The following is a 24,627-nucleotide window of genomic DNA, read 5'->3' as shown; positions in this document are numbered from 1 at the left end:
ATACAATTCGAGTCAAAACAGAAATAGTAATGACCTCTGTAAGGGACTGTCATTAAAAAAAAAAAAGAAAGGAGAGGAAAGAGAAATGAAAATACCATTTTCCCCCTATTTCTCTGGCTCTGTAAATTAACAATCAGACTTCAAATATTTTAAAAATATTTAAATATATTTAAAATATTTAAATATATTTAACATATATTAAAAATATTTAAAATATTTAAAAAATATTTTAAAATGAAAATACCATTTTCCCCCTATTTCTCTGGCTCTGTAAATTAACAATCAGACTTCAAATATTTTAAATTAAGGTCAGTATATTTTGGCTCTCAAATACTAATGAACTTAAGACATTTCTTTATTCTTTATATTTCACAGCACTTTCCAAATACAAACATCTTTGATATATTCCTTTGATGAAAGGCTTAAAGACATTCCTTCCACCAAAGAGAAGCAGGTATCTTAGCAGCAACTTGTAACACTTTATGACCAATTAAACAAACACAAGTTATAATTAGAGAAGCAGGAACTAAGTACAAGAGCAAAGTGTAAACCATTACAATTTTACTGGAGTTTTTTCAGTATTCTCTTATTGAATGTGTTATAGCATCCTCCTGTGACACTGGAATCATTCACCTGAGGAACTGGAGCTCCCAACGTGTACTGGTACTAAATTTTAAATAGGCTTTTATGCTTAAAAGCATCACTACATTATCACAGCACTTAGGGAGACAGATTCAAGGGAAGTTTCAAAATGATCATTCTTGTTATTCCAGGTCACTGCAAGTACAGAGAAGGTATCATGGAGCTTTGGCTTCAATCCAGATTACACCTTTAGTCTATGAGGAAATATGAACTTTAAGCATACTCAACAGAACTCTTCTTTCCTCTGAAAACACTCAAAATTATTTATACCAGTAGGGTTTACCAAACAGAGTTGGGTGCCAGGGGTGGGGAGGAAGGTGAAGAGCAAAATATTTTCTAAAATGTTCCAATCATTTGGCTAGTCACAAAATTTCAAGGCAATTACTATTTACTCACTTAAGAAAGTTTTATGTAAATCAGCTACTACTGACATATTCCACAGAAACATTTGTAATATCCAATCCTTCCTTTTATAAAATCTCCTAAGTACACTTTAAAAACAAACAATTACTCTAGAGAAGAACCCAGCACAAAGCTGAACCTTACTCTTAAGATGACAACTGAAATAAAGATTAACTTGAGAAAAGTCTATTATTAAAAAGCTGAAAATTATTGGCTTTCTATGAGTGATATTATTACATTAAAACCTTTGTGAAAGTACTCAAATGTAACTATTTAATGAATTTTATTTAGAGATGTAATTAATTTCCAACTGAAGAAAGATTACAATGGACAAGTAATAAGTATTAACTCATTTTGTTAAAGGAAAAAGGGATGCTTTTTCTCTATTTTTTATTGGAGTATAGTTGCTTTACAATATTGTGTTAGTTTCTACTGTACAGCAAAGTGAATCAGCTATAACGTATACATATACCCCCTTTTTTTGGATTTCCTTCTCATTTAGGTCACCAAAGAGCATTGAGTAGAGTTTCCTGTGCTATACAGTAGGTTCTCATTAGTTATATATTTTATACATGGTATCAATCCCAATCTCAAAAAGGGATACTTTTTTAAAAACTACAACCTTTGGGTCTCAGTGCTGAGATGTAGACTGTCCCAACTGTCAGATTTAAACACACCTTAAAATCAGGTAGAACAAACTATATTGTTTATATTATTTTTATTTTCTGTATATTGTGATGTTTTGACATCTTAAAAAACCTTTCTGGCTAGCCAATTCTTAGAGATAGCAGGGGGCTAAGGTGGGAGCATGGCTTTGATATGCAAATTAACCACACCAGGCCATACCTCCTCTATCTGGCCCCTCCATCCCAGGAGACAATATTCCTCTGCCTTAATCATCCAAGGAGCTTGATACTAGGCAACTAGGAACTAACTCTCTATAGTTTACGGCCCACTGAAATCATTCAGACTAGCCAGTCCTAAACTGTTCACCCTGCCCTGCCATTCCCAACAGAAACCCCAATACAGGCTCTAGCCTTGGTGTTCCCCTGTACTCTTGCTTTCTGCCCTCTGACCACCCTGAGGCATCCCTGGTGCCCCACCCAGAGGTGTGGCGTGCCTCCTGTTTCTAGGACCTGTGAGGACAATAAACTTCTGTTTTCCCAAGCCTCTCCTATGTCTTCTCTTGCAGGGCTGCACCCGACCGACCATCACAGAACACAGAATACAAACAGTAGGGCAATCTATGTTTTTTATATACAATTGTTTTTAAGTTGTATGCACATTAAAAAACTGAGTTTTAATTACGAAACAGATTTTTTTCCCCCTGAGATTCTTGTACACATTGGTATATAGGAAAAAAACCCTTTCTCCACTAGTATGGATTAACTGAAGGGTGCATTTCTATGTCTACTTTGGAATCCAATCACCTTAATTTTGCCATTATTTTCCTAAATTTATCTCTGGCATAAAGGATACCATCTAAAATGAACAAGGCTTATAAGTAAGAATAGAAATTAGATACCCACCTGTGAAGGTGTACTGGTAAGTTCCATCTTTTCTTGAGATTTCTCCTTGGCTAGTCGAGCAGCTTCTTTAAATTCCTGAAACTTTTCTGCAAACTGAATGTAGAAAGACTATATACATTAATCAAATAAAAATAGGTCTTAATGCCCACTTTCATCTTAGTTTTCTTCCATTTTATGGAATAACAGACTCTTACACAGCAACTTAGCCCTCAAATCAATTACAGGCATAATATGAAAATGACAGGAAAATAAACCTAATATCAAACATTTGTGCACTATAAAGTACTCTGACAGATCTCATTAAAAAAAATCATGATGGGGCTTCCCTGGTGGCGCAGTGGTTGAGAGTCTGCCTGCCGATGCAGGGGATGTGGGTTCGTGCCCCGGCCCGGGAAGATCCCACATGCCACGGAGCGGCTAGGCCGGTGAGCCATGGCCGCTGAGCCTGCGCATCCGGAGCCTGTGCTCCGCAACGGGAGAGGCCACAACAGTGAGAGGCCTGCGTACCGCAAAAAAAAAAAAAAAAAATCATGATAAAACTAAGTTAGAATTTGGTTTCAGCTAGCTTAGTTTTGTCTCTCCTTGGTTGTTCAGATATACTTCACTAAGACAAAGGTGTGGGGTACAGGTTGGGAGTGGAATCAGTAAAGATGGGCATACTATGTTTGTTTCTCATGGAGAAAACTAAATCGCTTAAGTGTCCACTCCTAATCATCTCTGTATCTGAAGCATGCTTTTAACTTTTACTAGAATATAAACTCTTGTATTATGTAAGGCATTTTATTTGCAGCAGTACAAACAGCAACGTTTACCACTGTCACTAACTGACATTACTAAAACTTCATTTCCAAAGATTCCTAAACAGCTAATGCACAGCAGCAGAAAGGAAAAGCAGGACCCCACAAAGGTCTTTAAGATTGGTAACAATTTTAAAAAATTACTTTATATGAAATGCTAACTCTTTGGAACCCATGGTAATCAAATAAATGTCATGGCCACAAACAGTATCTATTTATGAACTGGAAGTGGAAACCAGTCTGCCACTGTTCTCAGAGAGAATAAGGCAAGGCTACAAAATAACCAAATTTAAAAAAATCTAAAATCTTTGTGCAACTCAAAACATCTGTTATAGCTAGCAATAAAAATATGAAATTATAGGTCCCTCTTCGAACCCCATAAGCCAACCCTGATTTCATTGCCATCTTGGGAAGGAAAGCTTTGTAAGGAAAGGCTCATGATACTCTGACCTGCCAACAGGGAGACGGAGGAGGGTCAAAATTAAAGTTGTCATTATTACAACTTTCCTTCTTAAACACTGTTACCCCCACCTACAACTTGTAGATCAGGAAACTGAATCTGTATTATTATACTTATCTAATTAAAGAGAATATCTCATTACTGTTAAAAAAAAAAGTCTGAATATAGAGCTAAAAAGGTCTCATTCACATTGTTGGAATTGAAATAAAAGCAAAACCATAATTAATTTCTCTTTATGTAATTTGAAATAATACACAAAGTTTTTCTTACACTAATTTGGCATTCCAAAGTAGTTAATGTTTAAAATTCTTCTCAACTTCATAAAGACCCATGCTGTTGCTAATTTTTATAGGTTTAGGTTTCCATGATAACAAAATACAACTTGGTAAGCACTCTAACAATCCAAGCATAGTTGGAATTTTCCTCATACATCAACCTTAGGAGACCAGAAATTTCTTTCAATGCTGCTGCTCTCTCATATTTTGAGAGTACCTTGCCTAGAATTGCCTTCAGAGCCTTCTCCAAACTCTTACAATGTTTCATTTCATGTATGATTTTAGTGACAAAACAAGCCAGAATATTTACAGGCTTGCTTCACTTATGTAAAAGATTATGTATTCCTTTGGGTCCCTTATAGTTTACAAAGCACTGACATTAATCTGCAAGGTAGCTTGGAAAATAAGTCATGATTTTGTGATCTTTGGACCAAAACATTCTGAAGAGACTGATCATAAGCTCTTAGAGCCAAGTCTAGTGAATAAACAAACTAGAGTTGGCTCCAGGGGCTACTGAGTTGTTTCCTAATGGTTAATCCACCCTCACAATACAATACTAGAATTCGCTACCAGTTTGGTCAAAAGCATATGCTAACTTTAAAGAGGAAAAATAAAATTCTTTAACTATAAAAGCTATTCTTAGAAAAAAGATCAGATAAGAGGAGACAATATGAGTGACAGAATTTAATAAACTATTTCTTTGCCACATTAGCTATCTGCCCAGTAACTTGAAAGATGTAGTAAAAAAACAACAACAACTTAATATAGTCAAAATTACTTAGGCTCAAAAATCATTTCATGCAGGTTTGAGAAATTAATCCACAATTTAGTTCCTTTGTTGTCAAGAAATTCAGCAAGTGTAATATAATCATAGTTTTAATGTTTTTGCTATAGGCTTTAATAGACAATTTCAAAAGAAAATTTCCAAAAAGGTTCTGAGTAACGGCAAAAATATTAGAATAAATGTGTAATTTCCTAAGGGGATTGTTTATGGAGGGACAATGCTTAACTCGATGCCTGTGTCCCTGCTATGTTGAAATACTTTAAGTCTAAAACTTATAACTTTACCATAGCTCAAGAAATATATTTAGAGAATATAATGGGTGTAAGAGAAATGAAATCAGTTAACACTTGTTTGTTTTAATCACCTTACAGAGAATGACTTATAATCATCAAGACAAAAGTTAAAATAGTTGTAAAATTGAGATTTCAACTCTAATTTATATCAAAAAGATAACAAAAGCACTTGAAAACAACAGTGTTAAGGAAAGTTTACAACTAAAACAAAAGGAAAGAAAGATTATTTTAACTACTGAACTATCTAATTATAACTTCAAGTCAATAAATATTCACAAAAGTGTAAGATTTTTTAAAAGAAATAATTTTTAAGAATCTCAATGATTTCTATAACGAACAGCTTAGGTTTCACTTAAGTATTAACGGTGTATATCTAACAAGAGCCAGATTACCCTGCACTTGAGCTATTTCAACTCTCAAGCCATCAGATCCTATGTATACCAAATCATACATAAAATATGGTTCAAATGTAGGGCTATTCTTTTAACTGAATGCTTCAAACAGAAGTTTTAAGCATAACTCTTTGGGTCTGGTGAGCATCAAATGTGAAGGGTAAAAGTGAGTAACCCTCATCTCCTTGATCATCTCGTTATCCTGAGACTGTTTCCTTTTCCTTATAAACTCTTTCTTTGTGACATCCACAAGAACGCAGGATGCTGCTGGTATGAACACTGCATGGCTTTTGTTTATATGCAGGAAAACTGTTTTATTTCCAGTATTTAGCCTGGTGATGCTCTGTATTTTATCAGCCATTCTGGCCACAGTAATTTACTTGGTCAGTTCTGAGAACTCCTCACGGTGCCTCTTAGATCTTACTCTGTGTTGCATCAGAGGCCTCAGAGTAATTCTCACCCAGACAAAGCACCACTTTCCTAAACAGTAACTTATATGTGCCTGCTATTATGTCTGAAATATCACTATCAGCTTGAGTTTTCACAATTCAGAAGCGTTTGGTGTCTACCTATCTTACAGAACATCAACCAAGGGTGCTAACTCCCGAGCAAAGTCCATTCTGAAGTGATAATTCCCACACTTTATTTCCTATCATACCTAGTTAACCACAAAAACCCTCCTCAATCAATGGTGACTGTTTTTAATGTATACAATGTTTCCAACTGACAGTGGGATCCACTGATCTCTCACTTCTTGCTCTGCTGTCACTACAGTTGTTCTGAAAATACCAAAGAAATTTCTCCTACATTTTATACTCTCCATTTTCTATTATATATTTAAGACGTCTGATTTGAAGATGTAGATTTCCACTCAGATCTTATGATTTAACTTACTTTCGAAAGATGATGCTCAGAGGAGAACCCCAGTCCATAAACAGTGTTTGCCCTGCTATCAGCCCACTGGCCAAACTTCTGAGATGTTTTAGTAAATGTCATGTTTGGGGTGATGGTGCTGTTAATTATTGCCTGAAAAATAAAACAAGTATGAGTAACCAGCCAAAAATTCGCAAATAGGCATTTAAGCACAGGACTATTCAGATACATAAAAACTCAGGACTCCTATTGAGCCACAATGTTAAATATATAAAGAGAGTTAGAGAAACAGTTTTTAACATTATAAGTGACTGTGGCAATATGGTAATAAGAAAACTATAAGTATAATGGCACTCTACTATAAATTTCAATACTTTACAAGCAAAATAAGTCTTCCTGTGATGCAAAAACTTTTAAAGAGTTTTTAATGTGGTCAGTGTCTTCTCTTTGAACATTTAGGATCAATATCTATGAATTTTGGATGATATTCACCAGAAGCAAGTAGGTTTTAATAGTTGTTTATTTAAAAAAGTAAGGACCTCTCTCCAAAGAATCTTTCAAAAATAAAGGCAGCAATAGAACAAATTTTCTATTTGATCACTATTTTCTAAAATCCATCAACAAGAATTTTCTTAAAGCCAACTTACCTGAAATATACTGTGATACAGAAAAAACTTTCGATCCTTTAGTAAGTTTTCCTTTACTCAAGAGAAAAACAAACCCTTAAATATACACTTTGCTTCTTTACATATAAAGTCGTATAAAATCATGGTAATGAGAATCACTATCACTTCTGTTTATAACATAGTTTCTTAGAAAACTAGTCTTTTAGTACTTTATTAAATATTAACTTTGCTGATCACTTTAATAAACTTCAACTACTCTTTAACACATTAATTTCAGTTCGTTCATCCCCTCTGCCAGTACTATTAAGGTATAGAATCAGTTTTAGTTAAGTAGTCTAATGACTCTGTAACTGAGATTGAGATTACAAAGTGATCCCATAATAATAAACAGATACATTATCAAATCCATAAGCAGTTATTTGGTGAACTATTAAATGTGGAGTAAGAAACAAGCATTCCAGAACAAAGCAAAATCTGTACACCACATGAACAACAGTAAAAACGTAAATATTTATGAGCTATGCAGGTACTGATGAAGTTATAATGAATGTATGACATTTGTCCTACTAAAGTAGACAGTAAGAGAGTGGTGGCTTGCCTTCTCTCACAAGACAGGAGACATGTTATCTGACAGTAGACACGTTATCTGTTGTTACATGAGAGCCCTTACTCTCTATAAGCATTTTCACCTCCGACAAAATTTATACACTAATATACTGCCTTACCCTTTGGTTCAAAAGCTGTTTTTCCTGGCATGTCATTTTAGATCCTGTAAAATGTAGCTAACAACTGCTCTAACATGCAGGGTTGTCATCAAATGAAAGACTGAGTGGGAAAGAATATACTAACGAATGGTAAGGACTCGTTTGGATATGCAACTTTTCACGTGTGCAAATACCTACTAAATGCCAAGCACAACTCTAGGAACTTGAGATACAACAGTGAGAAGCAACGTAACTGTGGATTACATTCTAGAGCAAGAAGAGTCAGTCACTGAACAAGTAAACAAGTATCTGACCAATGAAATTTCAGAGAGTGGTAAGTGCTGTGAAGACCACAGACCAGGATGGGATCAAGACTGAGAGGCAGAAAGGCAAGGGCTGGCCAGAACTACTTTAGATTTGGTGGTCCTTGAGTGTTCCCTGAGGAGGGTACATGTACATGTGAGCTGGGATCTGAGTGTTTCCAAGGAGAGATGGGCATCTTACAGGTGACCCTAACAACTCTCACATAGTGAGGCGACCACGGGCTTTATAAGGGATGGAAAACGTGTGACTCATGAGTTGCCGGTCACTGACCTTCTGGTTTGGCTATTTCAGACTAACTTCTTTCTGCTTTTATGTTTAAGAGTTCCATTTTAATCCCCATTCTGAAACTTTCCTTGCCTCCATATGACTTGTTTTGGGATTCTTTAATCAGTGAATAAAACTTTAAAATAATAGATGATTCTGCACTTAAAATTATTTATTAGAATTCTTAAAATAGAATGCTACTATAAATCCATTTTTTTAGATTTTTAGTTCTTTAAAATAAATATGTCTCTCAATCCCATAGTTCTTGTCTTTTCAAGGAAAAGAAGTAGAAATGCTGTGTCATTACCAACCATATAGTGCCCTGATCCTGGCCCTTGGCCATACTGACGTCTCTGCAGCAGGATTAGAAAACCTTCAAGCAAACTCGACATGCACAGAAAAGGCCTTAAGTAAGAACAAATGGATGTTTTCTAATCAGGGGCACCTAAGGTTTTCCCAACTCATCATGTTGTGCAGAAACAGAAGTGAGGGTGGGGAAAAGAAACCCACCCATTTAGCTGCATCAAATAAACCACTACTGCTTACCAAAAAACTACTCCTGCAGGAAACTGCAATAGTTAATAGCATCAGTTCAGAAAAGTAACTAGAAAATGGAAAATGTGATAGAAAATATAACTCCAGTACAGAGAGTAGATTTTATTAAAAGAAACAAAAAAACTTTTTCACAAGAGTTATATAAGAGCCTAATAATTACAAGCTACAAAGTATATTCAAAAATGGAAATGACAGAAGCAATAGTTCATACTGCTTCAGGAGAAAAACACATGAGGATTATTTAATCACAATGGACTTGGGCCTACTTTACTTTTATATATCATTTAACTGCCCTCTCTAATAAAACCACATCTTATCCATGGTTTGGGCCAAGAGAGAAATACAAATTACAGAGAATTGAAGGATCAAGTCAGGGAAAAGAAATAAATTAACACTCTAGGGTCTGAGATTATAATAATTAATATCTGATAATTTCACTAAACAGTTACAAAATGTGGCAAAATTATTCTTCATTAAATAAAGCTTCAGATAAATTAACTATTGCTATTTCCCAAGTCCTATAAATCCTAAGTAAAAATGAAAAGAGGATCAATTATTCAAATAAATACATGTTAGTCACTTATGTACAAGACAAAGTGCACATAGCCCCTGGGGTCCTATAATCCAGTTAAGGAGATAAGGAATGAGCACATAGAAAAAACAGACTGAAAGTTCAGCATTAAATTAAATTATCTTTGATTCCCCCAAACCACTAGGCAATACATAATTAAAAGCTGGGGGCTTCCCTGGTGGTGCAGTGGTTGAGAATCTGCCTGCTAATGCAGGGGACACAGGTTCGAGCCCTGGTCTGGGAGGATCCCACATGCCGCGGAGCAACTAGGCCCGTGAGCCACAACTACTGAGCCTGTGCGTCTGGAGCCTGTGCTCCGCAACGAGAGAGGCCGCAATAGTGAGAGGCCCGCGCACTGCAATGAAGAGTGGCCCCCGCTTGCCACAACTAGAGAAAGCACTCGCACGAAGACCCAACGCAGCAAAAATAAATAAATTAATAAACTCCTACCCCCAACATCTTAAAAACAAAAAAAAGGCTGAATAATATTAATAACAATAGCAGTAAGTGTTTGCATAGTGATTACTATACACTTTAAGTGCTTTTGCCTAAATTAATTTATTTAATCTTCACAATAATCCCACGGTGTAATGATGCAGTTATTTACATTAGTTCTTTTTTACAGATGAGAAAACTGAGACATAAAGACATTAAATATCTTGCTCTAGGTCACATGGCTAGTAAGTATTAAAGTAAAAATTCAAACCAGATGGTCCAGCTTCAGAGTTTGTGGTCTTAACTCTACACTGAACTGTGAAAATTTCCTAGGAATTATCTACATGTATTATTCAAAACTCATTGAGGAAAAAAATGGAACTTCCCCCCTATTGAAGGGTATACTCCATCGGGCACTGAGGTAACCAAGTGCTTTGTAGATACCAACTCAATCCTTACAACTACTACTGAGGTGAGAACAATGAAACTCAGAGAAGTAAACAATGAAACTCAGAGAAGTAAACACATAATTTGTCCCAAATCAAAAACTTCATAGATGGTAGAATTGAGATAGAAACCCAGGCAGTCCATGCTCATAAACATTTTACTATCTGCCTCTCTTAACAAATAAAAATAGGTCTTGTCCATACGCTTCTCTTCTGAATAATGGATGTCAGCTTTATTATTGAATACTGAACTTAATATTGAAAGACTTCCTATGATTTAGGGATTCTGAACTGCCTACTAGACTATAGAAGTATATCTGAAAAGAAGTCTAGTTCCTCACTAGATTACATGCTCCAAGAGTAGAAACTGTGTCCGTTCTGTTGAAAACTATATTCCTAGCACCTAACACAGTGCCTGACACAACAGATATGCAATGAATATTTATCAAATAAACTGACTTCAAATTTGTAGAATATTTTGGCATGTAACTCAACATATATATAAGGTGGTTAATCCAAGTAATTTAGAGGATGAAAAAGTTGCTACCCTAAAAATGATCAATTTTGTTTTTTAAAAGGAAGTTTTTAAAGCTCAAAAGAAAATATTTTATTTTAATGAAGATAAAAATCTTCTGAATAAAACTGAAGTGTATACTATATAAAGCAAAACAGCAAGGTTATTTAATGTAAATGTAACTTACCTTTGAGCCATCTAAACTGATTATCCTATACACGTTTCTTGTGCTGTCATAGAAATAAGACACAGTAACTGCGTGCTTGCTGGTGGGTACCCAGTTCTTCTTTGTGTTTGGGTCGATCTGGAAGACATGAGCTCGAGTGCTGAAGATGGGTTGTTCCCTGCAGGGGAGAAAACAAAATGACAGGATGAAAGCAGCCACTTTTATTCCACTGGACAATAGAACATGAAAACTGTATGATTCCACTTACCCAAAAATTCCCTCATCCTTGAAAATAAGAGAAACTTTCTTTTAAATTTGAATACTCAGTATTATAACCTTCTTTAAAACAATTACAGTCAATCCTTATTATTTGAAGATTCTGTATCTGTGATTTTGCCTACTCACTAAAATGCATGTGTAACCCCAAAATCCATACTTGAGGTACTTCCTTGGTCTCTTCCAGTTACCTGACATGTACCTTTCCACCTGAGGTTGATCAAGGTAGCACTCTGCCTTCTTGTTTCAGCTCTCATACTATAAACAAGTGTTCTTTTTGCAATCTGTTTAGCACCATGAAGTCTGCATTTTTGTGCTTTTTGTTGGTGCTTTCACTGTTTCAAATGGCCCCCAAGCACAGTGCTGAGTGCTGTCTGTTCCTAGATGTAAGCAGACTGTGATGTGCCTCATGGAGAAAAACTGTTACATAAGTTTTGTTCAGGCATGAGTTAGAGTGCTTTTGGCCATGAGTTCAATGGTAATGAATCAACAATATATATTAAATAGGGTGTCTTTAGATAGAAACATACATCAAACAAGGTTATTATTGATTGGCCGATGAAAATGTTGTGACCAGAGGCTCACAGGAATCTAACACTGTGTTTCCCTCCGGACAATGGTTCAACACTCATTAATTCAGTGTTTGTGGTGCCTTTATAGAACAAAACCACTGTAAATAATTAGAACTGATGATATGCTGTTTAAATACAAGTATCTTATATGTGACTCTCACTAAGTTAAAAGTTTTTACCCATTTAAAAACTACATTATTCTGGTAACAGGTAAAGAATTTACTGGGAAAGTTTACTTTCAATATAATCTCTACTATACTGAAAAATATAAGGAAAACAAAGTAGCCCATCATCACAGTATCTTTTACTTAGATCAAGTAAGGCCTTAAAGATAAATAGAGGTTTTAAGAATTACAATTTCAAGAATCAACTTATCAAAAATATATATTCAAAATATGATCATTACAGATTTCTTTTACAGTCTGAAAAAACAAGCATGAGATGATCTGTATGTGATAGAAGCATTATAAGGCAAAATTTTCCAAGTTCTCAGTTAGAATTCTCTTGTAAAGAGCATTTACCAAAAATTTTTTTGGAGTCCAAATGTTTCTTTCATTTACATAATAACACTTTTCTTTCCTAAAGCAGCTTAAGGTCCTAAAGAGACTTTTAACTGGTATTATATATATAATGTTAAAATTAAGTAAGTTTAAATTTTTTAATTTTAAAGAATTAAAAATGCTTTCCAATTTTAAATTTAAAGAAGGGAAAAGAGAGTATGGAAAAGAGTGAAATTAGAAAACAGGCAAGGCAAATTTTGGTCTTTGGCAAAATTTTTCTTCAGATTAATAATAATGGGCTGGGTGTCACATATGTCTCCTATGATTTACTTTAGCCCTTAGAGAGCTATTAGGAAAGGGAGGTACCTTCCCTGTATGTAACTGGGCTCTTCCCAGTTTCATTTCTGGAAACCACCATAACAACTGTTCTTATTAAAGAATCACTTTTGAAAGGAAGTGAGCGATACATTTTATGCCCCTCCCTAAAAAATGAAGCAGAAAGTCATCACTTTTGGCTTAACTGCTATTATACATGGGTTCATTCAGCAAATAATTATTAATAATCTGGCAAGGCGCTATGCCAGGATGCAGAATTCTTCCAAATTAGGAGTAGGCCCTATTCATTCCCTTTCCCCATCCTCAATCCTTGACTTTCACAGTAAGGCTGGTGCTACATTTGGGTTATCGTCCAAAAGCCCTGCAACCTCTGCTTTTCTTTTTTTTCACCTTTTAATTAAAGTTCAGTGACTGCAGCTAGTTCCAATTCACAGGGAAATTCATTCACACAAAATTCTATTTTTTAAGACACATAAGGAAGGGAAGTGAGCCATTCTTGGCTCTATTGACTTGGTAATATTTTTTTCATTTGACAGGGGATAAATTTCTAGATAGCGTAGGCTGATAATTATAAGAATGTGTTCTAATAAATGTATTTTCCAAAAAAGTAAAATTGTTAAGACAATGATATTGCTTTTGCAAGCCTTATATGACAAATCATCAAATCCTTATTCAATGGAAGTGTGATGTTTTGAGTCCAATAAATACTTTCCACACCATATTAATTCACACAGTGTAATTAATCTGCACAATTATTCCACACAATTTAATTCCATTCTGAATAAAAACCTTTAGGGTAAACTAGCTATTTTACAAGCAAATGACGTCTGACATCAACTAAATACGCTGTTTTCTTCAATTCTTTTCTGAATAGCTGATTTCTTAAAGAAAGTTATAGTTCATTCAAAGAAAAAAAAAGTAGTTCAAGATCTCTGTCGTTAAAGGCCTAGCCATCAACATCTGGATGATAAAGACTAGGGAAATAATTTTACAGCTGATACCCAGAGAAGAGAATTCCTAGAAGTAACGAGGATGTTACTACATCTGTCAGGGCATACAAGCAGATGACTCACCCTTTTATGGAATATCTACTACATGGTAAAAACAGAGAGAGATGGTCTTTGCCCTTGAAAAGTTCAGTCTGGTGAGGGAAGACAGATTATGTTAAACAAATAATATGCCCTTCACCATGACAGAGTCTCTGAAAATAAGTGGGTAAAGGCTACTGTGGAGAAACTGATGCCTAAGGAGAGTCTGAAACCATGGCACAGTGGTTAGAGGGCATAGTACTTAGGCATGTGTAGCAAGAACCTCAGTGAGTATGCGTGCCTTTGAAGAATGAGGCTAGAGATAGAGAAGCCAGTTCATGAGGGTACCCACTGGAATCTACTGAGAGATGTAAATAGGAACAGCTTTGCATTTTAGAAAGATAAATTTAGTAGCCCTGAAAAGGGTGGGTTGAAGGGAAACAACATTGGACATAGGGACACTAGTCAGAACCTTACAAAGGATCCCAAGTATTAAAAAAATAAAAAGAATAGGAGGTTAGGGAGTGGAATAAAGACATGAGGAGGCGTTAAAGGTAAATTTAGAAAGTAGAATCAATAAGATAAAGTAACAGTTTGGATGTAGGGCAGTGGTTTATCAAACAGGGGTGAGTTGTCTCCCAGGGGACATTTTACAATGTCTGGAGACGTTTTTGGTGGTCACAATGGAGGGAGATTGCTACTGGCTTCTAGTAGGAAGAAGGGTGTTGCTGAACATCTACAATGCACAGGACAGCCTCCTACAACAAAAAACTATCCAGCCAAAAATGTCAACAGTGTCAAGGTTAAGAAATCATGATGTAGGAGATGAAGGAGGAATCTGAGTCTCCTGGGCTTCTGGTCTGGGTGACTGAAAAGAAGACAGTGCCACTAGGCAGTGTGGTAAACAGAAAATAAAGTCTGGAACAGGGGGGATGGTGAGGGAAAGGATGAGCTCAGTTTTGACCAAGTTCTGATGCCTATAGGGTTTGCATGTAAAACTGTCAGGAAGGGAACTTAAAATGTTAGTTTGGAGCTCAGTAGAGAAAACCAGGCTGGAGTGAAAAGTTTTGGGAATCATCAAGAGAGCTTATCTCGTCTGTTTAAGGTACATTTCAACATTAAAATGGAAATATTTCATTTTAGAGAAAAGTTGTAGAAGCAGCAGTAGAGAAGCTATACCCGAAATCTTAAAGCACTTATCTCTTAAAGGATCTGAAAAGCATCTGACACTGATTATCCCAAGTGTTCAAGTGCTAATACGTTTTCAAATAAACTGGATGGCACTCATAAATAAAGGTTAGACACACTACTTCCTTTATAACAATTCACACAAAACTCACTGCGTCAAATACCAGCATTTTCCAAAGTATGTTCTATGGAACGAAAGTCCTAGAATTGAGTGTTCCATACTTACATAAGTTCTGCAAACACCTACGTGTTCCACTCTGAAACATTTATAATGCACGTTAATATATTAAAGGTTCTGAGAAGTCCTGCAGTAAAGAAACCCATTTAACCCTGAATAACCCAGCATGCAGCAAAGTGATCTGATCCTAGAATTCTTTTTCACGTAACACAGTAACATCTCATAGGACTTACATTTATAGCCACAATATGAGAATCAAAAGATAAATTTTGAGGTAAACACATCTCACTGAAAGCCAATCTGTATATTCTACCATCTTTATTGACATTACTGTTACTAGAATATATATATATATGGCATAATACAAAATTGAGGCATTAGTCATGACTACAGTATTATTTCTTAAACAGATATAATGACACAAAGTAATTCTCCTAAGAAATTAAACATTAATCTAAAAATCAATTTTGAAAGCAAATAGATTTTTGCATGAAATGCTTTAAACTAGCTTAGAGAAACAAAACTAAACATAGAACACACAGAGAGAGACACACACACACACTTCAATCCTAGAGAATCATCTACTTTGTAACTTCTTACATCAATAGTCAAGACAGAACTTCCCTGGTGGCGCAGTGGTTAAGAATCCGCCTGCCAACCCAGGGAACACGGGTTCGAGCCCTGCTCCAGGAAGATCCCACATGCCATGGAGCAACTAAGCCCATGCGCCACAACACCTGAGCCTGTGCTCTAGAGTCCGTGAGCCACAACTACTGAGCCCATGTGCCACAACTACTGAAGCCCGCCCGCCTAGAGCCTGTGTTCCTCAACAAGAGAAGCCACTGCAATGAGAAGCCCGTGCGCCACAATGAAGAGTAGCCCCCACTCACTGCAACTAGAGAAAGCCCGCATGCAACAACGAAGACCCAATGCAACCAAAAGAAAGAAAGAAAAATTAAAAAAAAAAAAGTCGAGGCAATGAGTAGTTCAAATGACCTTACTGTTAGAAGAGGTTACTGAAGTGTTTTCCAGAAGGTTCGTAAAATAATTCTAGGAAGTTGGTATAAGAAGAATTCTGAAGGTCTTAACTGTGGGCTAAAACTCTGTAAAAGTATTGATACTACATACATAGCAAAGCGGATATGAAGAAAGTTATGGTTTCAAACAATTGCCAGACTTTTCACTTAATTTTCCAAAAGAAAGTAGCCTGGCAGAGGTTAAAGGTATAAGGTAAATGATACCTTCCACTAAGAGTTTGACATTGCTACAGACACTGCTGGTTGACCATCCACCAACTATTCCTCCTGGCTCCTTCCTAACACACCTCAGATGTTGTTCTCTATCCTCCTCCACATGACTGTGAGCTTCACTAAGATCATCAATGCAATCCCATTCTCCTTGCCAGAAGTCCGTTTAGGAATGGACCTCTGAAGCAGTTCTGGCTAATGAGATAATCAGGGAAGGTTTGCTGGAAGCTCCTGGGTACACTCACAAAAAGATACACACATAAGGGCTTCCCTGGTGGGGCAGTGGTTGAGAGTCCTCCTGCCAATGCAAGGGACACGGGTTTGTAACCTAGTCCGGGAAGATCCCACATGCTGCGGAGCGGCTGGGCCCGTGAGCCTTGGCCGCTGAGCCTGCGCGTCCGGAGCCTGTGCTCCGCAACGGGAGGGGCCACAACAGTGAGAGGCCCGCGTACCACAAAAAAAACAAAAACAAAAAACACACACATAAGAAGGGACGTTCTCTTAAATAACGTTGTGTTTGCAGTGACACTCGGACCTGAAGAGTCATCTTAGGACCTTGAGGGCAGCTAACCTGAGAACAAAGCCAAGATTGTGAACAAGAGCAGATGGAAGAACCAGGAATCTGTTTACTTGATTATGTCATTGAATCGATGACTCAGCCTCTAAGCTTTTTATGTGATAAAACAAGTTTCCTAGTTGTTCCAAGCAGTTGTCATTTAAAAAATTACGCAAATAATAATTGAGGAAAGAGCCTTACATATAATAAATTCTGCAATAACGTGCTGCCCAATAAAATGTGATTGGTGGTCTTCCAGTTCTCCTGGCTAGCTAGCACACACTGGTCATTCATTAACTTTGTAACACAGATCCAGATACAATTAGATTTTTAGGGCCCCATTTAATACTGTAGAGGTAATCAATGGAAAAATTTATAAGGCTAACTGATTGAGATGGGTGGAAGAAACATGGAAATCATAAAAGTTCATTATCAATTGACTTTCTGCTATAAGGATTTAATATTCAAGTCTTTTAATCAAGAAACAGCAGTATAACAGCATATTAGAGATATGCAGACAACTACCAAGAGAAATAAAAATGGGAATTTGTAAAAGCAGTTGCCTGGAGGGACGGGGCTAGATGAAGGACAAGATGAGATAGGAAACTAGTACTTGTCTTTACAAACCTTTAAGTACAATTTAACTTTTAAAACTTGTTCTAGTACTAAAAGATTTTCTTAAGTGGCACAGTGTAGGAAGCTACACTTACATCACAGTTAATGCTGAGAAAAGAATGCTTTAGGGGCCACTTTTGAAGACTGTCAAAGAACCATAGAATAAGTGACAATTTTTAATAGCTTGGAACTCAACTAACTTAACAGGACATCATCTGAAAGCATTCTTATTATTCATAAAGAGGAATAAAGGGAAAGTAAGACAGGAGCAGAAATTCCAAATGTGTCCAACTATGGCTCTGGAAGTGCTGAAGTTATGTCCACTTCCTTCCTTCATTAGAAGTAAATACACAGGAAGTAAGACAAAAAACATTCTACCTCTAGCTTGGTTTTTGGAGTTTGAAGTGGGAAGAGAAGCGGAACAATAGGTGTTAAGGCCAAAATGACATGGGCAAGGATAAGACAAGGAGTGGATGGACACAAATGACCATTTAACCTCAAATGCAATGCCTGAAGAATTTAGTCTCAGTGCCATTATGAGCTGGCACAGCATGTCTTCAGACAAGCTGGAGCTCAAGCACTGGAATGTCCTCAAAAGAACTGTCCTGTACTAGTTAATAATATAAAGTGTAATTCCACTGGATTATCAGGTAATTGGTTTACTTCCGCTATCCCACCACCCACCTCTACTCTCCCAGCACAGGCCTGTAAGAAAAATCTTACTGACTGAAACAGCTGTTTTGACGCGGCTCAAAGATTATGACTGCATATTATCAGCTATGTATTTCTATTACCATGTTATGTGTTTAACAGGTGATTACTTATCCATTTTGAATTTTCTTTAAAACAAACAAATAACACATGCTTCCTCTGAGGCAAGCAAAGCTTATCCGACTAATGGCTACCGCACACATAGTTGTACCACAAGAGCGCCATCTAGTGATGAACCAAAAACATAGCAGGTGTTTGTTTAAACTTCGAAGTTACTATACAGCAAAAACAAAATCGTAAAGGAGATTGCTATAACATAGGTATACAGAATTAAAATGTGACACCAACAACTACAAAACGTCTTTTCTGGAAGAATTCTTAAAAACTGTATGATCTGAATTCCTTGGTCTTTGAACTGGTTAATTACACATTCAAACGAAAGATTTTTTAAGAAAATCATTGTATCATAACAATTGTGCATCAGAAATATCTTCATGACATCAGGTATTTCACTTAATTAGCATATCTGAAGAAAATATAATCAAATAAATTAAAAATTTCAATCTGGAGTTTAAGATTACTAAATTATAAAACTGTACTTCAAACAGTAACAACATTGTTTATACTCCTTATATACAGCCTTCATTTTAAGTTTTCTTTTTTTTTTCTCAGTCTCAGTCCTTTCATTAAGGCACAGCACTAGTTATTAAAAGGGATTACAGTGCTTATTTACTTTGGGCACCTTAATCAGTAGCTACATTTAAAAGATCAAAGGAATATGTTCAAATTCATTGGAAAGAGCAAGTAAACCCACTCAATGTATATATTTAAGCAACATCTTCAGTACTCAAAGGACCTGGCTTGCTAGGTCCTCTGAGTATTGACTTCCAAGTGACATCATCTCTGCCCCACTCCCCCTTTTAAAACTCTATTTCAGATAAAATACTTGGTGTTTTAAAATATATGAGGAGGTATTCCTGGTAACTCAGTTACATTTAAAATTAGTACTGTACTTTCAATTTCACTAGACTTTAAACATTCTTCTTTTCCCAGTTGATTTCCACTAAATAAAGCTATATTCTGAGAACTCACAGTATACACTAGGGAAATCTAAGGAAAATAGTGTCTTGTTAATGAGAATTTAATTCTTGTTAATATATATGGCATATTCCTAAAAATCCAAAATAAGTAATTTTCTAGTAGACATCCAATTCCTAGAAACTTTTTAAGTGAATTAAATGTTAAAAGATTATTTAAGTTATAATACCAACAATACTTCAAGGAACAATAATACTCTTAGGTACTCTTTTCCTTTACACTTACTACAAACTAACCAGGTGAATATGCAATCCATTTTCTATCTGAACAAGCAAATACTCTAAAAAATAAACCTATGATTGAAGAGAAAGCTCCAAAGGTATTTTGGCAAAATATTGAACAGAAAGATCCAAAGGTATTTTGGCAAAATATTAACATTTGCTACATTTGAATAGTGGTTGCATAGATGTTACATTATTCCCTGTATTACTCTGAATATTTTTAATTGCTCAAAACAAACAATAAAACCGCACACCATTTCTCTAGAATTCTTATTAACACTGAGAAATCTGACTAAATCAGCCACATTTTATTTTATGCATATGTAGATCTTTTTTTTTTAAACTGCTGTGCAAAAGTTGGCACTATGATCAGAACTGCACTATCCAATACGGTGACTACTGAGCATCTGAAATGTGGCTAGGGAAATTGAGAAAGTGAATTAGTTTATTTGATACTCAAGTAAGTCAGTTACTGAAATACTTCTAAGCATGTATGGAACAACTTGGATATGTGAATCTACTGCTTCAAGTGTAAATTTTATGAAATTTAAATTCAGATTAAGTATTTTTGATAAAAATTTTAGCATCCAAACTGAGAGGTGCTCTAAGTGCAAAATACACAGTGGATAGTATGAAAAAAGAATGTAATATCTGAATCTCTTTACATATGTTAAAAATATTATGGATATACAGTTGACCCTTGAACATGGATTTGAACTGTACAGGTCTACTTACACTCGGATTTTTTCCAATAAATATATTAGAAAATTTTTTGCAGATTACACAACAGTTTGAAAAAACTCACAGACAAACCACATAGCCTAGGAAAATTGAAAAAATAAGAAAAAGTTAGGTATGTCATGAATGCATAAAATATACGTAGATACTGGTCTATCCTCACATAGTTATAAGGTAAGTAAGATTTAATATAAAATTAATAATGAGGGCTTCCCTGGTGGTGCAGTGGTTGAGAATCTATCTGCCTGCTAATGCAGGGGACACGGGTTCGAGCCCTGGTCTGGGAGGATCCCACATGCCGTGGAGCAACTAGGCCCGTGTGCCACAACTACTGAGCCTGCGCGTCTGGAGCCTGTGCTTCGCAACAAGAGAGTCCGCGATAGTGAGAGGCCCGCGCACCACGATGAAGAGTGGCCCCTGCTTGCCACACTGGAGAAAGCCCTCGCATAGAAACGACGACGCAACACAGCAAAAATAAATTAATTAATTAATAAACTCCTACCCCCAACATCTTCTAAAAAAAAATTAATAATAAGTTAGTTTTCTTACTGTTTTTTAACTTTGCTTTCAAAGAATTACATTACCGTACAGTATGCCCCTCTCTCTGATAATTGGAGAAATTGTGTATCAGCCTATCATCACAGGTAAGCAGTTTAAAAAAAAAGTAACGGCGGTCTGGTGGTTAAAACTCCATGCTTCCAATGCAGGGGGCGCGGGTTCGATCCCTGGTGGGGGAATTAAGATCCCGCATGCCACTTGGCGTGGCCAAAAAAAAAAAAAAAAAAGTAACAATGTTTCTAATACTATATTATGAATATGACTGTAATACTGTATGCCATAAAAATTTTATAATCATTCATTCATTAGTGTATAGGCTAGGCTACTGTGAAGCAATTGTATTGATTATTAACACTAGGCTACCATAAAGCCATCACATTGCTGCCTCTTCGTTATCAATGCATGAATTGTTACACCTGTAAATAAAAATGAATTTCTTTTTCACATTATCTTATCACTTTTGATGTCTAGTGTTAGCAATATATATAACATCTACACTGTTTTGTATCATATAAGATAATATCGATGTAGGTACTGACAGGTGATTCATCTTGTAAACAGATGATATATACTTAATGATATTGATAAATACAATACTGTAAATGTATTTTCACTTCCTTATGATTTTCTTAATGACGTTTCATTTTTGTCTAGCTTATTGTATTATAAGAATACACTATATAATACATATAGCATATAAAATATGTGTTAACCAACTATTAATGTTACTGGTAACAGTACTTGTCAATAATAGGATATCAGTAGTTAGGTTTTGGGGGCATCAGAAGTTATAAGCAGATTTTTGACTGAGTGGGAGGTTGGTCCCCCTAACCCCAGCACTGTTCAAGGGTCAACTGTATTGTCAACATATATTAAAATTTATCTTACCTTTTAGAAACTGTAAATTTAAAACTACATGTATTACTCATACTGTATTTCAAGTGGAAAATACTGGACAATTTTTGTAGCCACTTCCTTACTGATAAACATATAGGTTGTTCCAATTTCTGCACTATTACAAACAATGACCCTGTATGTTCACTTGTGTACACATGCAAGAGAGATACTAGAAGCTGAATTCCTGGTCACGGGGTATGCACCATAGCACATTTCCATATTGCTTCTCACAACACATGTACCAGTTTATACTTTAATAGTCTAATATTATTTCCTCCCAACACTTGGTAAGGTCCAAGTAATTTGTGCCAACTTGATGGGCATGAAATGGTATTTCACCATTGCTGAATTTGCACATCCCTGATTACTAGTGAGGGTAAGGAGGTCTTCATATATTTCTGGGCCATTTGAGCCCAGAAGATTTCTACCCTTATTCCTAAGCTTGTTTAAAACCCTATCTTAGCTGCAGAGAGTGAAAAGACCAGAATCCAAAGTCATCACTCAAACTATATGCATGGAAACATCTCATATATACAATTCTAACCACATGTTAGAATTTAGGTGAACTTAATTAAGGTGAACACCCACTAACATAGAGAAAGGCAGAGTTGCTTATTTTTCTAAATCTGATGACATTTAATGTTTAAAAATCAATATAGTATAGATATAGCATATATATTCTACCATTTTTCAAAGGTAAATTACAGTTCTTTGGTATAAAATTTAGTTTTCATATTTTTGTACCAAATTGTTTCTGACATGCCTTAAAATTTTCTCCTTTGTGGAGGGGCGAGTAGAATGGTAAATGTGTATTAGTCAAATTTTTAACTTAGAGTCATCAAAAAATTTTTCTGTCTTAGCATCAAAAAAAAATTTTAACAGATAAAACATATTTAATGTTAAACTAGAGGTCAAAAGTAACAACACAATTCTCTTCTCAAATACATTAAACTCCCGGATGCTTTCCAAATAGTAAACGCCACCAGTCCATTCCCACTCTGTTTCTCTCTGCAATTTTCATTCCAACAGCCCTCAAGCTTGGAAGTGATTCTCACTTTCATCTGATCAAGTTTCCTCTAGTCACAGCTAATAATTAGATTTATCTCTTTTCCGAGTGGTCCTCAAGTAGTTTAGCTACAAGTCTGACCAATGAACAGCATCTGGTATTTTATGCATGGTCGCCACACATTCCCAGTATCTCAGGATTACCTAGCTTTCATACTGTTTTATTTTTCCATTGAAAAGGGCTGTACTAAATATAACTAAATGTGACCTATGTTTTCCATTTTTGTCGGCTTTTCAGGTAACAAAAATTATAGGCAAAAGTATCAGATGCTGTGTCCCAATTTGGGGTTTTGCAAATACAATCAATCCCTGTAATTATGTGGTGTTTTGCTCAAATGCATTAGATCTATTACACAACAACTGTGTTAACAATTCAGTCATTATGGTATCACAAAAGCCCAAACAAACACATTTTCTGACTGTGAAGTTATTTAACATTTTTCACTGACCAAAAATTTGATTCAACAGTACAGTAAGCTAGATTTGGTTGTTTGTTTCCTCTTTATCTTTTCTGAAAATGAATTTAGTAGAGGTAAAGGGAGGCTGACTTCTGAGCTACCTGGAAGAGATAATCACTAAAGATAAAAGAGCACCTGACAAGATATAGTACTCCACAGCTTATGAGAGTGTTTTTCAAACACTGGGTCACAACCCAGAGGGTTATAATTAATTTAATGGGCATTTTAAGAAATGAATGAGAATGTAAAACATCAGACTGTATCACACTTGGTAAGGGTATATGTATCATTTCATGAAACTTTTGGCTACATATTTATATATGCTTGTCACAAAGCAGGATGTCTTTTTTTTTTTTTCCTACTGTGGATCAAAAAGTTTAAAAACCTAGAGATAAAAAATGCTTTTACTTAATGTTTATGAAAACTCTGTGAAGCAGGTATACAACACCCATTTCATAGTACAAAAGCATAGGTCCTAAGTGACTTATCCAAAGTCACACAGCTAGAAAATGATATAATACGCGTTATTTTTTTAAAAAATGCAAATGGAAATGAAATTCAACCTCACTAGGAATCAAAGAACTGCAAATTAAAACCATGAGTTATCATTTTTTCACCTGTCAAAACAGGAAACCTTTTATTTTTTTAATGAAAAAATTCAATTTTTGAGTTTAAGGAAATCTGACACTTTCAGAAACACCTAGTGGGGGTATAAATTAGTAAAGGCTTTCCAAAAACACTTTGACAATGCATATCAAAAGCTTTAAATTTCTGTGTATATCCTTTGACATAGCAATTCCATTCTAGGAACTTACCTTAAGGAAATTATATATATATATATATATATGCAGATATTTAGCTATAGGGATGTATCACCACACTGTTTATGATAAGCAAAGATCGTAAATTAAAACATCTAATGACATAAGATCAAATAAATCATGGTAGATCCACATAACAGAATCCTATGTAGCCATTAAAAAACAAAGTTCCAGAATATTCAGTGACATAAGGTGTCCAATATAGTAAGTGAAAAGAGTTTATGTAAAACTGTTAACACAGCACAATTCAATTTTTGTTTAAAAATTTATCTACAGTTGAATCCTGAACAACGTGAGGGTTAAGGGCACCAATACTCTGAGCAGTCAAAAACCCAAGTACAACTTTACAGTCAGCTCTCTGTATCCTTGGATTCAACCAACCTTAGATCGTGCAGTATCGTGATATGTACCTAGCAAAAAAAATCCAAGCCTAAGTGGACCCTCGCAGCGCAAACCCTTGTTGTTCAAGGGTCAACTGTATATTCAGAGAAAAAAAATCCATGGAAGATATA

The 24,627-nt window shown here is 35.6% G+C and overlaps 1 protein-coding gene across 2 annotated transcripts in view; it reads right to left on the bottom strand.

Moving 5' to 3' along the window:
• The window catches only part of HOMER1 (homer scaffold protein 1), a 126,672-nt gene that overhangs the window by 69,975 nt on the left and 32,070 nt on the right, over positions 1-24,627 (bottom strand). For both annotated transcript variants that reach the window (XM_082836373.1, XM_082836372.1), the window contains 3 exons: positions 11,074-11,230; positions 6,469-6,600; positions 2,574-2,666 (listed from right to left, as the gene is read on the bottom strand). In XM_082836373.1, coding sequence (XP_082692499.1) covers positions 2,574-2,666; positions 6,469-6,570 — 195 coding nt within the window. In that variant the 5' untranslated portion in view covers positions 6,571-6,600; positions 11,074-11,230. The remainder of the gene's footprint in view (positions 1-2,573; positions 2,667-6,468; positions 6,601-11,073; positions 11,231-24,627) is intronic.

This window comes from Leucopleurus acutus, assembly GCF_964270905.1.
Source record: "Leucopleurus acutus genome assembly, chromosome: 3".
Classification (NCBI taxonomy): Eukaryota; Metazoa; Chordata; class Mammalia; order Artiodactyla; family Delphinidae; genus Leucopleurus; species Leucopleurus acutus.
This window is presented reverse-complemented; position numbering and strand designations above follow the sequence as displayed.